Source organism: Rhinopithecus roxellana, chromosome 13 (genome assembly GCF_007565055.1).
Source record: "Rhinopithecus roxellana isolate Shanxi Qingling chromosome 13, ASM756505v1, whole genome shotgun sequence".
Lineage (NCBI taxonomy): Eukaryota > Metazoa > Chordata > Mammalia > Primates > Cercopithecidae > Rhinopithecus > Rhinopithecus roxellana.
Genome location: NC_044561.1, coordinates 11,999,420 through 12,015,666, shown reverse-complemented (window position 1 = coordinate 12,015,666; position 16,247 = coordinate 11,999,420). Strand labels below are relative to the sequence as shown.

Here is a 16,247-nt window from a genome sequence, read left to right as displayed (position 1 = left end):
AGACCACATGTCGTTTTAGCCTATTTCAGCTTGCATTTCTAAAAATTACAGAAATTTTTCTCACATAAACACAGTCTATTATTACTTCCCAACTCCCCCTTGGAAATAATTCCTGAAGATCCAATGCTCAGTCTCTAACCACATTTCCATGACTCAGGTGTCTTTTGTATAGCTGGTGGGTTTCAATCCAGATCTAACCAAGATCCACACATTCATCTGATAGCGCCATCTCTTAAATCTCTTCTCATCAAGGGCACCTGACTGTCCCCACCCCTCACCTTTATCTGCAGTGACACCCCTGAGGAAGCCGAGGAAGCCATCACGGGGGATGCCCTTTCTGTCTGTTGCTTCCTTATAAGGTCTTTCATTGTTCCTCTCTCTCCATGTTTCCTATAAACTGAAAGTTACCTCAAAAGACTCGATCATATTCAAGTCCACCATTTGGGGGCAGGAGTACTTTTGAGATGGTTTTGGTACTTTATATCGCCTTACAATATGGGGTTCACAGTTATTTCATCCTAGTGATGCAAAAATTACATAGAAAATTCAGTTGGTGATAGTCTGATCTCTCCATCTGAAATTCCCCACCAGTCTTTCATTTAGTGACATCATACACTGATGATCCTTGCCTAATCAATATTTTCATTAAGAATTGCAATATGGGCCAGGTGCAGTGGCTCACGCCTGTAATCCCAGCACTTCGGGAGGCTGAGGCAGGCGGATCACGAGACGGTCAGGAGATCGAGACCACCCTGGCGAACATGGTGAAACCCCGTCTCTACTAAAAATGCAAAAAAATTAGCTGGGCATGGTGGTGGGTGCCTGTAGTCCCAGCTACTCGGGAGGCTGAAGTAGGAGAATGGCGTGAACCCGGGAGGCGGAGCTTGCAGTGAGCCAAGACTGTGCCACTGCACTCCAGCCTGGAGGCTGAGTGAGACTCCGTCTCAAAAAAAAATAAAAAATAAAAAAAGAAGTCCCCTCATTGACTGGTTGGGCACAGTGGCTCAAGCCTGCAATCCCAACTCTTTGAGAGGCTGAGGTGAGCAGATCATTGAGCCCAGGAATTCTCGACCAGCCTTGGCAACATGGCAAAACCCCATCTCTACCAAAAAAATACAAAAAAAAAAAAAAAATGTAACCAGGCTGGGTAGCGTGTGCCCATAGTCCCAGCTACTTGGGAGGCTGAGGTAGGAGGATCAGTTGAGCCCAGGAGGTTGAGCCTGAAGTGAACTGTGGTCACACCACTACTGTACTCCAGCCTGGGTAACAGAGCAAGAGCCTGTCACAAAAAAAAAAAAAAAAAAAAAAAAAAAAAATTCCTGTCCCACCACCCCAACCATCAACTAGGTTCTGAATACCCTAAGAAGCAGTTTTCACAGCAAAGGCAGGATGAACGCTTAATTCTTTATCTTTTCAATTGCCACTATTGAGAGACAGGTAGGTGCCATGGTTCTACTGCTGGTGGTGATCAATGAGGTGTTCTCTTCTGTCTTGTTTGGGGATCGCTTGTGGCTAGCATGAGTATCTTGGTTTGTTATTGCAGTCATAATAAATTACCATAAACTTGGGGCTGAAATCAAGCAGAAATTGACTCTTACAGATCTGCAGGTCAGAGGTCTGAAATGGGCCTCCCTGGGCTAAGGTCAGAGTGTCAGTGGGGCTGCAGGTCTTACATGGAGGCCGTAAGAGACAGGCCATTTCTTTGCCTTTTCCAGATTCTACAGGCTGCCCACATTCCTCAGTCCATGGCCCCTTCCTCCTTCCTCAAAAGGCCAGCAGTGGCTGGTTGACTCACTCTCATGTTGCATGGCTCTGACACCAACTCTCCGCCCCACTAGGGGTAACACGAGGGCCCACCTAGATAATCCAGGATAATCTCTCTATCTTAAACTCAGCAACTTAGCTGCTGTGATGCCACCTACACCCCTAATGCCCCCTTGTCATAGAATAGAACATGTTTATAGGTTCTGGGGATTAAGACGTGGATATTTCAGGGGGGCATCATTCTGCCCACCACAGTGGGTTTGTATCAGTCATATTCTTTTAATGTTCAGCGTGTCTCACTTTTAGCCAGTGGGAACCCCTTCTTCTGGCCTCAGTGTTTGTTAGGGACGGTGCCCACCACATTTCTTGGATGGCTCCTTTGCTTTCTGATACAACAGATAACAGGTTCCAGGCTCATCTCACCCACACCTGGAGTCAGGCGCAGGTGCATGGGTTGCCTGCGTGATGGAAATGCAATCGTTTCTTGGATTTTTTTTAAAGACTGGGGATGATAGGTACACATATTTTTAAAAAATCATGAATTTCAAATAACCTTCCAATTCAAACTTGATCTTACAGACTTTTCATTTAACTCTTATCTTGTCCTCATGTATCTCTTCATTTACACTTAAATTCTTGGTTCTAACCAACAATAACATTATTTTTTGTTTTACCTGAATATATATGAAATAATTTCAAACTAAAAATAATATTAGTCTTAACAGTAAAGCTTCTGAATAAAAATAAAATTTCTTTGCAGCTCTATCCTTAAATGTAGAGGAGAATGTGCCCCTATCTTACTTCTTTCTAGCTATCTGTCTTAGAGAAAGGCTCACACATAGACCCAAAGGCACCTGTATAAGAACATTCACTGCAATTGCACTTGGGCTTCTGAGCACAGGGTTAAGTAGATCTGAGTTCTGACATCTCATGCAGCAATTCCAAACACTGACGAGGTCTATACACTGCTGACAAGGAAAAGCTCCACACGCACCACCACGTGAAGAAGGCAAAAGCCATAAATGGATTTACTAATGTGTTCCTGACAAATACAACTCTGTCCCAAGCTGAGCTCAACAACCTTTCTGGGTAGGGGTTAGATATGCAAACTGCTCCATTAATTTTCTATCACAATTTAGAATGAACTGCTAATGAGTGCCCAGTTTAACATTAAAAATCCTTTACGGGCCAGACACAGTGGTTCATGCCTGTAATCCCAACACTTTGGGAGGCTGAGGCAGTTGAATCACTTGAGGCCAGGAGTTCGAGACCAGTCTGGGCAACGTGGCAAGCCCCTGTCTCTACAAAAAATACAAAAATATTAGCCAGACGTGGTGGTGCACATCTGTAGTCCCAACTACTCAGGAGGCTAAGGCAGGATAATTGGTTGAACGTGGGAGGCGGAGGTTGAAGTGAGCTGAGATCACACCACTGCACTCCAGCCTGGGCAACAGAATGAGACTGTCTCAAAAAAAAAAAAAAAAAAAAAAATCCTTTATGTATCTAGAGTAACTGACAAATGTGTTCGAGTCAGGGATACTCATTTATCCACTGGCAGGAATGGAGATGAATTTTAATTAAGAATGCACCTAAAATCACAAAAAGATGTTTGGGGTAAGAAAATATTAAGAACTCATGACATGGAGGTTTTCTCAACTTATAACACTGCCATCATTATTAATAACAATCTTATTACTGAACATGGAATCTACGGCATCTTTTCTTCTAGAGAATTATTAATGTATTTATTATTAAGTTAACATGGTCAGTGAAATTATGCTACTGGAGCACTTCCTCAGACCCCTGCAGTTGATAATCTCTACTGAATGAAGACAATGCATTTTCAAACTGTGTTACTAATGTCTGAAATTGACAGTGCTCCTCTACTCAAATCCATGAGCCCCCACTCCTCATAAAATAAGATTCACCGGGAAAAAGACAGTCGGAAGGCTTTTCTGAAAATATGCTGAATTTGGAATCAGAAAACCTGGGTTTGAAGCTCAACTGTGCCATTTGTTATCAATGAGACCTTGAGCAATTAGCTTCTCCCTGAACCTGAATTTCCTTCTTCTAAAATAAGATGACGACTATTACGGAGCCATTTCCAAGAATTTCTAAATAAAGAAAAAAGCTTGTTCTCTGAGAATAAAAACTTTAAATCAATACATAACACAAAGGGCCGAGAAATGCCAAAGGTTTCTGGTCTGGGCAGCTTTGGCAGTGGTTTCATGAACTATATTCTCAAATCCAGCGGAGGTGTGCCCACCAGCTACAACAGGAAACGTGAAAATACGGAAAGATGACTTGTCCCGAGGCCACCCATAGTCAGGGATTTCAAGTACTGGACATCCAGCATAAGCCGCCCCTATGGAGGGTGACTCGGTCCCAAGTAACCATCTGACTCATCCACGTGGTCATTTTGCTTCCCACAAGGGCGACCCACGAGAGAGAGCTCCAGCCACACAGACGCTGGGCACGGAGGCTCCTACAGGAGCCAGTGTTCAATGCAATGTAGCAAACTGGACATTCAGCTATAGTGTAGCTTTTCAGGTAAATCTACTGTGTAAGTGAGTTAGCGCACTTTTGGGAGGGGGAGGCTCTCACTTAATAGGATTCTCAAAAGGGTCTTTAATCTTAAAATAAGAACCAGAGGCCTATAGGAAGAGAATAATTTAGTCAGGCAGACTTGGCTGATTATGTGAGTTTCACAATAAGAGACAGATGCTTAGTACAGTGATATAATAAAATCTAGTTTCTGAGTCTGGAAGGCTGAAAGCTACTCCCTGTACCACAGTCAAGATACTAGTATCTAAGGAGAAAACCAATTGTCCTCAAATACATAAAATGTACCTCTCAATAGCTCCACATGGATGAAGCTGGAGTAATTTTTTCTTCCTTTTTAAAATTTCTGCCTACTACCTGGGAGGCCGAGGTGGGCGGATCATGAGGTCAGGAGATCGAGACCATCCTGGCTAACACAGTGAAACCCCGTCTCTACCAAAAATACAAAAAAAAATTAGCCGGGCATGGTGACGGGCACCTGTAGTCCCAGCTACTTGGGAGGCTGAGGCAAGAGAATGGCGTGAACCTGGGAGGCAGAGCTTGCAGTGAGCCGAGATCGTGCCACTGCACTCCAGCCTGGGCGACAGAGCGAGACTCCATCTCCCAAAAACAAACAAACAAAAAAATTCTACCTACTACCAAGCACAATTGTAAAAAGTAAAAAAAAAGTTAATATATATAAAACTATAAAACACTATCTACAAATATTAGTGGGGTTTTCTTAAACTCTAAATAAATGACCATCTACTGTAATAAACACAAAATAAATGACCATCTACTGTCACTGGGTTTAATCAGCTAACCTATATAACTACAGATCTACATGAGAAGTCCAGCAAGTTGGCCTCTCACTAAGATCATTTCAATACTGACCCAAGTCAAACCCTAGTTCTAGAGCATAAGTTTCCTGAAAGTAAGGGAAAGAGGGTTATAAAAGGCTAGCACCACTGAGCACTTCAAACGTGCCCTGCTTTTTCTATCTGCTCCACCATCACCTATGCCACTCCAGCTAGTCATAACCATAGGCCATAATGCTTCACTGACAACGATCATCTCACACGAAGGAGTTTCCACCCAAATAAACTTTTCTTACAGAGGAGCCTGAATTTTTACAATAATTTGAAACATCCATCCAGCATCAAGCAGGTCACCTTGCTTAAATTAGGACAGAAATGTGGAGAGTCAAGCTAGTTTTCCATGTGGAATTTAATAAGCCAGTCAACTAAATGATGAAACCCTAATAAATCCCTTTCCAAAACCACTCTCGGTTTTATTTTATTGGAGGGGGGATGACGAGGAACAACAAAGTCACCAACATACGTGTCCTCTCATTCATTGCTTAGAAACTGCTATTGTGCCATTTTTTCCTTCTATACTATTGGGATGTTTTGCATAAAAAGCAAGCTTTTCTCCATTGCCACTGGAAACAAAACAGAAAGAAGCAGGTCCAAAATGGAACAAAAAAGACAGGACAGAAATTTTGCACGCTATTCTAGATTTCCTGGTGATGACGATATTTATTGCATGATTCTTTTCCCAGTTACGGCGTCATAATATAAAAAAAGACAAAGAAAATTCACTTGAAAAAGGTAGGACCAGGTTAAAGATGTATATTAAAGTCCCTTGATCTTACTTAGCCATGAGGATTCGTTCCATTTTAAATAGAAGATAGACCCCACCACCACCACCAAATACCTCATATTTTTTAAAAAGATGTTTCCAAAATACCATCATGGTCTTACAACATTCACAAAGGAAAATGAGAGTCTGCAATATTTAACAGCTGTGTAAATGCCATTCCACGCCACTTTTAGTTTTTGGTTTTCTTTGTTTTTTTTGTGTGTTTTGAGATGAGACCTCACTCTGTCAGGCTGGAGTGCAGTGACATGATTTCAGCTCACTGCAATCTGTGCCTGCTGGGCTCAAGCGATCCTCCCATCTCAGCTTCCTGAGTAGCTGGAGCTGGGACCATAGGCCCGCACAACTACATCCTACTAATTTCCTGTATTTTTGGCAGAGACAGGGTTTCGCCATGTTGCCCAGGCTGGCCTTGAACTCCTGAGCTCAAACGATCCTCCTGCCTTGTCCTCCCAAAGTGTTGGGATTCCAGCCATGAGCCACCACACCTGGCTTCATTTTTAATTTAAACTTTTATCAAAGGCAATAAAGATACGAAAAATTTCGAAGAAATACACCTGAAAATATAACCAGACATATTAGTATCTAAACAAGATAATAAAGATCAATTGACTGACTTAATAATACAATGCACGAATACTAACAGCACATTATTCAAGAAAGTTTTATTGCTGACATTGAAGAAGTTTGCCGTCTTCCCTAGCCAACGAGATTTTATGGGGTTTTTTGTTGCTGTTGTTTTGGTTGGTTTTTTTGTTTGTTTGTTTGTTTGTTTGTGACGGAGTTTTGCTCTTGCCACCCGGGCTAGAGTGCGATAGCACGATCTTGGCTCACTGCAACCTCCACCTCCTGGGTTCAAGCAATTCTTCTGCCTCAGCCTCCCAAGTAGCTAGGATTATGGGTGCCTGCCACCATGCCCAGCTAATTTTTGTATTTTTAGTAGAGACGGAGTTTCACCAAGTTGGCCAGGCTGAACTCAGACCTCAGGTGATCCAACTGCCTTGGCCTCCCAAAGTGCTGGGATTACAGTGATTTTATGTTTTTGACTATATGAAACATACCCCCTAATATCCTATGACTTTTTTCTGTATATTTAAAGCTCACTTTCTTCCTGAAATATTTTAGTCCATAATTATCTAAGAACACCAGTGCCTAGTACCTACTTAGTAGTCAGCAATGGCAGCTGTTGTCATAATACACATGTAACCCACACCTGGCTTCCAAACTCTGACTAATGAAAATATTCATCCCCTAAGCAAACTGGTATGAATTTTAAATCATTCAAGGAACCAAATCCTAAAATGGAACTTCAGAGGGACTCAAACACACACTTGAAATAGAATTTATTACTAGCTTTGTCATTACTAAATTAATTATGATAATATTACAGATCTCTTTTTGGTCTTCATAAATTTTGATATTCTTACTCGGCTCAGTAATGTTCAGACTAATGAGCATAGATTACACACAGCAGTGTGCATTATGAGGCACAACTAAAGGAACTGGGGACAGCTTCCTATAAAAGGCATCTTGAGCTAGAGGAGCTGCCTTCAAATACTTGATGATCTGTCACATTTGAGAGGAACTAAACTTGTTTCTCACAACCACAAAGGGATAGTAAGAGATCAGTGCACAGAAGGTATTACAAGAGAGCTTTCTGATACAACAGTTTCCAAAGATGCTCATCAAAGATGCCTGTGGCTAGATATTAGAGAGGGAAGTCACCCATCAAAAAGCATAACTAGATTGGACATCCCCCAAGATCTTTTCAAACATGAGATACTACAATCCTATTTTATTAACATGCAATCTGTTAATGTCTAAGAAAGACTGGAATGAATCACTTTATGCACAATACAATGAAGCCAGTTGCTTTTAGATCATGATTTTTGGTTCATTTTTCTGAAACAAAGACCTCTAAAGAATGAGTCAACCCTGCTAATTGCCTGGTTATACCTATTTAATTAGCACGCTTGCAACTCTTACACACTGATACCACCATCCCGGAGCCTACGGGATGGATAGATGGATAGATGAAAGAAAGAAAGGAAAAAAGAAAGGGAGGAAAGCAAGCAAGCAAACAAGCATGAGTGCAATGAGATACCATCTCACACCAGTTAGAATGGCAATCATTAAAAAGTCAGGAAACAACAGGTGCTGGAAAGGATGTGGAGAAGTAGGAACACTTTTACACTGTTGGTGGGACTGTAAACTAGTTCAACCATTGTGGAAGACAGTGTGGTGATTCCTCAAGGATCTAGAACTAGAAATACCATTTGACCCAGCGATCCCATTACTGGGTATATATCCAAAGAATTATAAATCATGCTACTATAAAGACACATGTACATGTATGTTTATTGCGGCACTATTTACAATAGTAAAGACTTGGAACCAACCCAAATGTCCATCAATGATAGACTGGATTAAGAAAATGTGGCACATATATGCCATGGAATACTATGCAGCCATAAAAAAGGATGAGTTCATGTCCTCTGTAGGGACATGGATGAAGCTGGAAACCATCAAGCTGAGCAAACTATCACAAGGACAGAAAACCAAACACCACATGTTCTCACTCATAGGTGAGAATTGAACAATGAGAACACTTGGACACAGGGTGGGGAACATCACACACTGGGGCCTGTTGTGGGGTGGGGGGAGAGGGGATGGATAACATTAGGAGATATACCTAATGTAAATGACGAGTTAATGGGTGCAGCACACCAAATGGCACATGTATACATATGTAACAAACCTGCACGTTGTGCACATGTACCCTAGAACTTAAAGTATAATTTTAAAAAAAAACTGTGCGTGAGGTATCATACGTAGAAGGTTCTAGACACACAGTACCACAATAAGCAGCTAGAGGAGGAAAACTAAGAAATCTGGGCAATTAACCTACTTATGAGTCTAAGGCTCCACAATTGCTCTTCTCTGTTCCAGCCAATCATCCAGCTTTTTAGAAGTCCTGCCTCCCAAACCCACTCCTTCCTCTCTCAGAGCACATGGCATCAGGGTCTCCTTGCAAGACGGCCTTAATATTCGCTATTACGTTGTACTTTTTTAAAGGTGTACTTGTATCTTACACTATACATAATCTCAACAATAACCCTACAGTATAAACGTTTTTAATCATTTCTTTTAATATTCCTTCCCATCTTTTTTCTTGAGTTATCCATGTCTGAAATTCAATATGGGTAATTTTTAATGTTTCCTATTATTTACAAATGTATTGCACAGACAGAAAATGCTCACAAGGCAGATTTTTATTGGGACATTTTACAATCGGAAAGAAATAGATATTGTATTTTACAGATGGAGAAACTAAATACAGCAAATTTAAGTGACTTGCAGAGGTCCCACAGCAAGTTGCCAGTGGAATCAGATCCTTACGTCTGGCTCCTGATCTAGAACCTTCTCTCACACGACAGTTTGGCAGGTAGTAGGGATGGCACAGGAAAACGAGGGGCCCAGCAATGACAGTGGCCTTCTGGTGCACTAAGGATGGAGGTCTGGGCTGGCTATTTTCATATCAGCATTTTTTCCTGCTCCTGAGACTGTAGGAGAAGGAAATGGTGGCAAACGACAGTACAGGTCCAAGGCTGGATCAAGCTGACTTTTACCAACGACCAATCACAAAATAGTTTACAAAATATTTTGCAAAAATATTTTCACTGCATTTGCAATGGGCTCTTTATATCATGTCCTACATAGAAAGTATTCAAATATGCGTATGCTCCAGTGGAAGCAGAGAGGACCCAAAAGATGGCTTCCAAAATTAGAAGAAACATTTACAGGATATGAAGAGCCACATTATTACTTATTCTGCATTTTAGACCCATAGAGCAATCAAAAAGGGCCCAGGGGTTGTAACTTCTAATCAATGATAAAAATAGGAATGGAAGAATAAAAAAGTAAGAAATAGGAGAAGTAGAGGGGGGCCAGGATATCCAGTCCCATTCGCATGCAAATTACTTACCATACAAATGATTCTGCAATAATAGAGTAAAAGTTGCCAAATTAATCGTTTCCATTTCCCCACTGCCAATGTCCAGAGAATAAGAAGAGACAATGATAGCCATGCAGACAGCCTACATTGTCACCTACAGTGGTCTGCAGATATGTGACTGTATTAACAAAGGAAGATTATTTGAATGAGAAAGTGATTTTTATTGCAAATAAAGCCAAAAATACTGTTTTTTCCCTTTTACTCTTTTCCCGGAAATGAAAAATTCAGAGGAGGGGACAGCTCAGGCTACTCCTTTTTTAAATAAAAAGGAGAGGGGGCAGCTCAGGTGGCCCCTTTTCTAAACAAAAAGACAGTAGAAATCCTGTTTTGAGGCTGGGGGGTGAGATGGTGTATTACACAATTTCTCACGAACACCAGCAAGATTGCATGGTTTGTGTTAAACAGAATAGGCATTTAACCCTCAAGCTCATGGAAAATAAGGAACAAGCTGCTTATTCACTTAATCATAATTACCGTTTCCGCAGGTCCGAGAGGAATAGGTGTTCTCTATCAGTCTCTGAGGACTAGCAGCCGATCGGGAGAGTACGAAAAAGGATTTTTTTCCCCTAAATAAAAAGTCTCGCAGTTTCATCCATTCCTTGCAAAATAAGACGCGAGGGAGTTTGGTATTCATTTTTGGTGAGGCAGCCCAGCAAGACCCTGCCTGGGCTGGGAAGGATCCCGAGCTGGGCAAAACCTGGGCGTCATTCCTGCCTCCGCCACTGTCAGGTGTCACCTGGGCTGAGCTCCTTACCTTCCCTGAGTGTCTGCTCCTTCTGTTAAATGGAGCTAATGCAACTCACCTGGTGGAACTATTATGGGGACAAATGAACTAATTATGTCAACTGCCTGACAGAAGATGAGCTCTCAATTAAAGGTAGTTATTACATTATTACATCATAGAGGTTAAACTTCTCTTTCGCTTGCCAGGGCTCCAGGGACCCTAGGGAGGCCAGGCGTCCTGCTAGCTATTTAATACTATTTTGCATTTCACTACTCTGCTGGCCAGCCACTGACGGAAAAAGACCTGCGCTTCCCTTCCTCTAGCCTTGACACCTTCGTCTGATAGTTTCCATCCTTGTCCAAACAGATGTTTGGCAAAGTCCAACTCAGTGTACTGGGAAAACACTTTTAAGAGGCTGTCTGTAAGAACACATCGCGTGTAAAAGCTGGAACTGCTTGTACCTCAGAGAGATCTATGAGGCTCTCGATTCAAAGCATTTCACGATGCTCGGCTTTGGCAGATTCTAGGTCCAAAACAGATTTCACCGGAACATTCATTTCTAAGAATTGACAACTACACGCACTCCTTGCATCTTCAAGTCACTGGCACAAGTTAACTTGGACCAAGAATGAAGTAATAACTGAAAGGTCAGAACCAATTATGTTTTGAATTTGTACCTTAATGAAAAAGAAGCAAGAACACTTCTGCTGTCTTACTCAGAGAACTGCTCCTATCAATAATAAGAAATACTTTTTTTCTAAAGGCTATTTGTGCTTCAAACATGGACTTTTCAGTTAAAAATTAGGCTATGAGTACAGGAGAATGCAGACACAGAAAACTCTACAGCCTAAACAGAGAGGAATATTTCACATTATCCACCAACCACTTACTGATTGGAGTTAGAAAATTACTGAATAAATTCCATGTCCACTAAAGAAGAAAACTGGGCCACTTGCAGTGGCTACACAAACAGAAAGACGCAAACCACCATATCACTATGTAGACTATGTTTAGATAGTTCTTCAAAGGTAATCACTAACAAATTATTGTAAAACACTTACCAAACATCATGTGTTCTATGCATTATCCTATATTCTATATTCATTCTTTGTTGTTATTCTATATTCTATGCATATAGAATAATAAAAGTCATCTATACGCTATTTGTTTGTGGTTAAATAAAATCTTCAAGCAATTACACTTTAAAGCAAACATCCTTCTTGGCTCGACTCTGTGCATTTCACACTAGTCTATAAGCTCCATGAAGGAAGGGGCTGTGGCTAGGTTTGTCATAGTATCCCGTGCCTGGCTCATAGAAATGGCTCTACAACTATGTACTGAATTAATGTCATAAACGGTATCATAAATGTCCTTTAAGGACTGTCAATCCTCCTAGAAAATTATAAAGAATCTTTAAAATGTTGTTTCAGACCTTCCTATCATATTGTATGAATACTTTGAAAGGACCAGCTTTGCAATAGGTGATCCAACATTCGCAATGTCCAGTAAACAGAAATGAGACTCCAGGGGAAAGATGAAGTTCACGTTACTCAACCTCTTTCAACTATGTGTGATTTCAAGTCATCTGAATTTCATTCTGTTTTTAAAAAAAGAGTAACAGAGTAACACAGCCTACAGTAAAAGTCGTCTGAATCACTCCAGGGCTTCAGATGTTGACCTTTCGTGGGCCTTTGCTTATGAATTAGACCTTACTTAAGTAAAAGTATTTCTTTTCCAACCTGACATAAAACAACTGGCCTGCACATCTAAATGCTCCTGTTTTAACTGGGCCTGCACAGGGAGTCTGTGGGTCACAGTCTACTACTCCCAATAGGGCCCATTATCAGCTACATTAGCCCAAAAACATTTCAGTAAACTAAAGCAGCTATACCATTTGGACAAAGAGTCAGCTTTTCCAGGATTTGCACTCATTGGTTAATTGAATAATGTGTCAACATAACAAAATGTTTGCCTCTTGCCATCTCAGAGAAGCAAAATCTCCCCTGGGCAGAATGTTCCATTTTCTGAGACTCTCCTGTAATAGCAGGAAGCTGCAAACCCAGTGTTCCATTTAAATTAGCTAGATATTTCCTTCTGATGCTCTTCTGTTTAAAACTGGAAAAGGCAAAGTAACTAAAATAAGGAAGCACAAAGAATAGTGACTGCAAATAATTTGCTGGAAATAAAAAAATCACTAGTGATAGACCAAAGGCAAATTAAAATGTATGCTTCTCATTCAGATACTAAAAATACAAATCTGAACATCTCTTTCAAGAATACCAAAAACTGGTGGTCACATGGCTTGCTATATAATGAAGCTGAAATAGAAACTCTTATCAGAAAACATTTGACCTGTATCCCTTTTAACAAAAGTGTGAAGTCATACCAGCCATTTAAGTCATCAGGCTGGGGCATTTTAACACACAGTTAACTTTCTTACAGGATCTAGAAATTCCCCAACCCCCAACCTCCGAATCAAATAGGTAGGCTACTAACTGCCATCCCGTGGTAGACAGAATTTTGCAAGATGTTTTACCTGATCATCTCAATGTGACAGAATCCTAACACTGCACAAGGAGTGACTGTTACTATGTAAATAGCTACATTACAAAACTAAAGCCAAAGCCACGAAGATAAGTAGAAAACAAATTAGAATCTCAGGGGGAGGTTCCAATGGCCCAATTCGAGAGTCTCTTTTAAAAAGAGCAACGGAATAACAATTACTGAAGGGCTGTTTCCTAAAATTACTCTCTGGTTGGTATTTCTCAATTTTAAAATGTCATGAGAAATATGCTGGCTGTCACTTACTCTGCCTTAAAAGAAAGCATTACCAAAGGATACCACTGCAAGACAAAGACATTCATACAAGGAAGTGAACACCCTAAGCGCATAAGTAAGTTCTTAAGAGGGACACTAAAAAAGCAGAAGTCACATTAAGTTCCAAATACCAAGAAAAAAAGAAAAGAAAACTGAACAGAAGTTCCTAATTTTAGTAATATTATATTCTACCCCCCAAAAAACATAACTGCCCATGAGTTGAGATTTATCAATTGTATATATAGAAACCCCATATATTTAGGACTCCCTGCCTTTGGGTGGTGGAGGGACACTAGGAAAGGCAAGAGAAAAAGGAATTAAGCCTTTTTCTACCACATTTATAGAAATGTAGTTTTTTCGGTGAAATTTAGGTTTGATATAGGAGTTCTTGTTCTCTAAATAAGTTTCCCACTTGCCGGAAATTTTAAGCAGCACTGATATTTTCAATTAGCTTCAGATCTGCTACACTCTGGAATAGGGGTGTGAAACTCAGGACATCGCAGACAGGTTTGCACTTTTCCCTGATTTTCACTACTTGGCATTGCCTATCAAAGAATAGCACACCCCGCAAAGCCAACAAGAGGCCTGGGCTAAGGAGGAAAAGGAGGCCAAAAATATCCAGCAAGCAAGTCTTCATTTGCACAATTTAGCTTTTCACAACAAATAACAAGGGGACTGGTATTCTCTGTATCATAGGGCTCACAGATGGACTTGTAAAAAAATCAGATGATGATCACTTGGCATTAGGTAACATTTAAGCAATCTTGGGCGCCTAACGCTTGAAGGACTGATGATTTCAAATGGACAGTAACTTTGGTTTAGATTCCAATATTTTACAGAATTGCATGGTTTCAAATTCACCATAAAGAAAATGCCTCTCTTGAGCATCAATTCCAAGAGCTATTTAGCATCAAGGAACCGCATTAGCTGTACAACTCATGATGGTGTTAATTAGGAAAAAGGAGCTAGAGGAAAAATAAAAAAATCCATCACTGAAGCCTTGATACACTATTTAAAACTCACTATTAACCTGACGAACTATTTTTTCTGGGGAAGTGCTGATGATACGAACCAGCAAAAAAATTTTACTAGTTCCTTAATAATAAATCATTTGAGAGAAAACTGCAACTTGGTATGGACCTCACCGAGCCCCTCGCCAATTCAATCGGGCCCTCCTTTGATAATTTAACAACAAATTTCTGTCTGGAATCACCCGTTCAAGTGCCTTTTTAAGTGACTCCTGTTTCAATTTTTTAATGAAGTGCCACCAGTAGATCCACAAGTTGAGGAAAGCAGCTCAGGTGACACACTTCGCACCAAAAAGAATATTGAGTGGGTCAAAATCCTGCCTGGGCACAAAATAGAAGAGAAGCCTAAGAAGGCGACTAGACTTAGTGACTACAAGAAGAGCAAGCACTGAAAACAGCAGTTTACCTCGGACAATAAGTAACAAGCCTGCAGTCCCCAGGTAAGCGGCCCAGAGGGAGCTTAGAGATGGAGTTGGAAAGGGGGACCGCAGAGCCCGGGAAGAAGAAGCGACCAGGATGGAGCGCAAAGCAGTGTCAGGAAAGGAACCAACGGGGACCACACCAATGCAACAGGAAGAACCACGGGGATGGGACAGAGCAGGACAGGGCTGGGCGGGAGGGGGCGAGAGGGATAGAGCTGGTCCAGCAAAGTCATAACCAGCCCCTCGCTGGGGCGCTCGCTGCGCGCAGGGCGCCGCGCCGGGCATTTTGGAGGGCTCTCTCCCGGAGTGTCCCCACCGGCCCTCCGATGCCCCATTTCAGAGACTGGAACAACGAGGCCGGCCCCGCATCCCCTGCTCCGCTGTGTCACCCGCCCCGGGGCAGCGGAGGCTCAGTGCCCGACCCTCCAGGAAGCAGGCAGTCGCTGGCGGCAGGAGGGGGCGGCGGCTTGGGGCCGGTGCCGGCCGGGGCAGCTGATACCTGGGCTCCGGCAGGATGATTCTCTTGCTTGCGCGGGCGGCCGGGGTAGCCTTGCTCTTCTCCATGGCCATCAGGTAACTGACATCGGCCAGCACGGCCTCCAGGTCCGCCATGTTGGCGAGCTTTGGCGGCGGCGGCGGCGGTTACTCGAGACCTGGACGGGACGCGCGCCCGCCACCGCCGCCCGCCGCGCCCCGACCTGGGGGGGCCGCCCCGGGGCAGCCCCCCCTCCGCGCGCCCCCGCCCCGCGCGCGCGGCGCGCGCCCCACCAGCGCCCTGCGCGCGCCGCAGGCTGTAGCCCGCCGGGGTCGCCGCGCGCCTCCCCGCTCCGCCCCCTCGCGCGCCGCCCGCCGGCCCGCGCACGCGCGCCGCCCCCTGCTCCTTCCGCGAGGGTCTGCGGGGAGCGCGCGCTCGACGGTCGGCGCCCCTGGGTGCACAGTCCCAGCGGCCCGGCTCTGCCGGCGCCTCCTGACCAAGTCTCTACGGTCGCCCTCCCCTCGGGGTGGCCACGAGGGACTCCTCCTCCTCTTCCTCCTCCCTTCCCTCCCCCTCGGCCTCCGCCTCCTCCTTCTCCTCCTTGTTCGCTGCCCCGACCTCCAGCCCCCAGCTCCATGCGCTCTCTTGCCCGCCCCGCTCATCCAGAGAAGTCCTGGGCCCGATGCCCACTACCCAAGGGGCACCGGGGAGGCCTCTCCTCCCTGGACACAGTAGTTCTCAAACTGGACAGTGTCAATCAGCATCCTCCGGGAGGTCTGGGGTGGCCCTGGAAATACACGTG

The 16,247-nt window shown here is 43.1% G+C and overlaps 1 protein-coding gene across 2 annotated transcripts in view; it reads right to left on the bottom strand.

Moving 5' to 3' along the window:
* GRK3 (G protein-coupled receptor kinase 3) overlaps positions 1–15,773 on the bottom strand; it is a 171,847-nt gene extending 156,074 nt beyond the window's left edge. Inside the window, exon 1 of one of the 2 annotated variants that reach the window (XM_010375592.2) lies at positions 15,470–15,773. In XM_010375592.2, coding sequence (XP_010373894.1) covers positions 15,470–15,582 — 113 coding nt within the window. In that variant the 5' untranslated portion in view covers positions 15,583–15,773. The remainder of the gene's footprint in view (positions 1–15,469) is intronic. The other variant, XM_010375593.2, reaches the window with a different exon arrangement.
* Between the last annotated feature and the right edge of the window lie 474 nt (positions 15,774–16,247).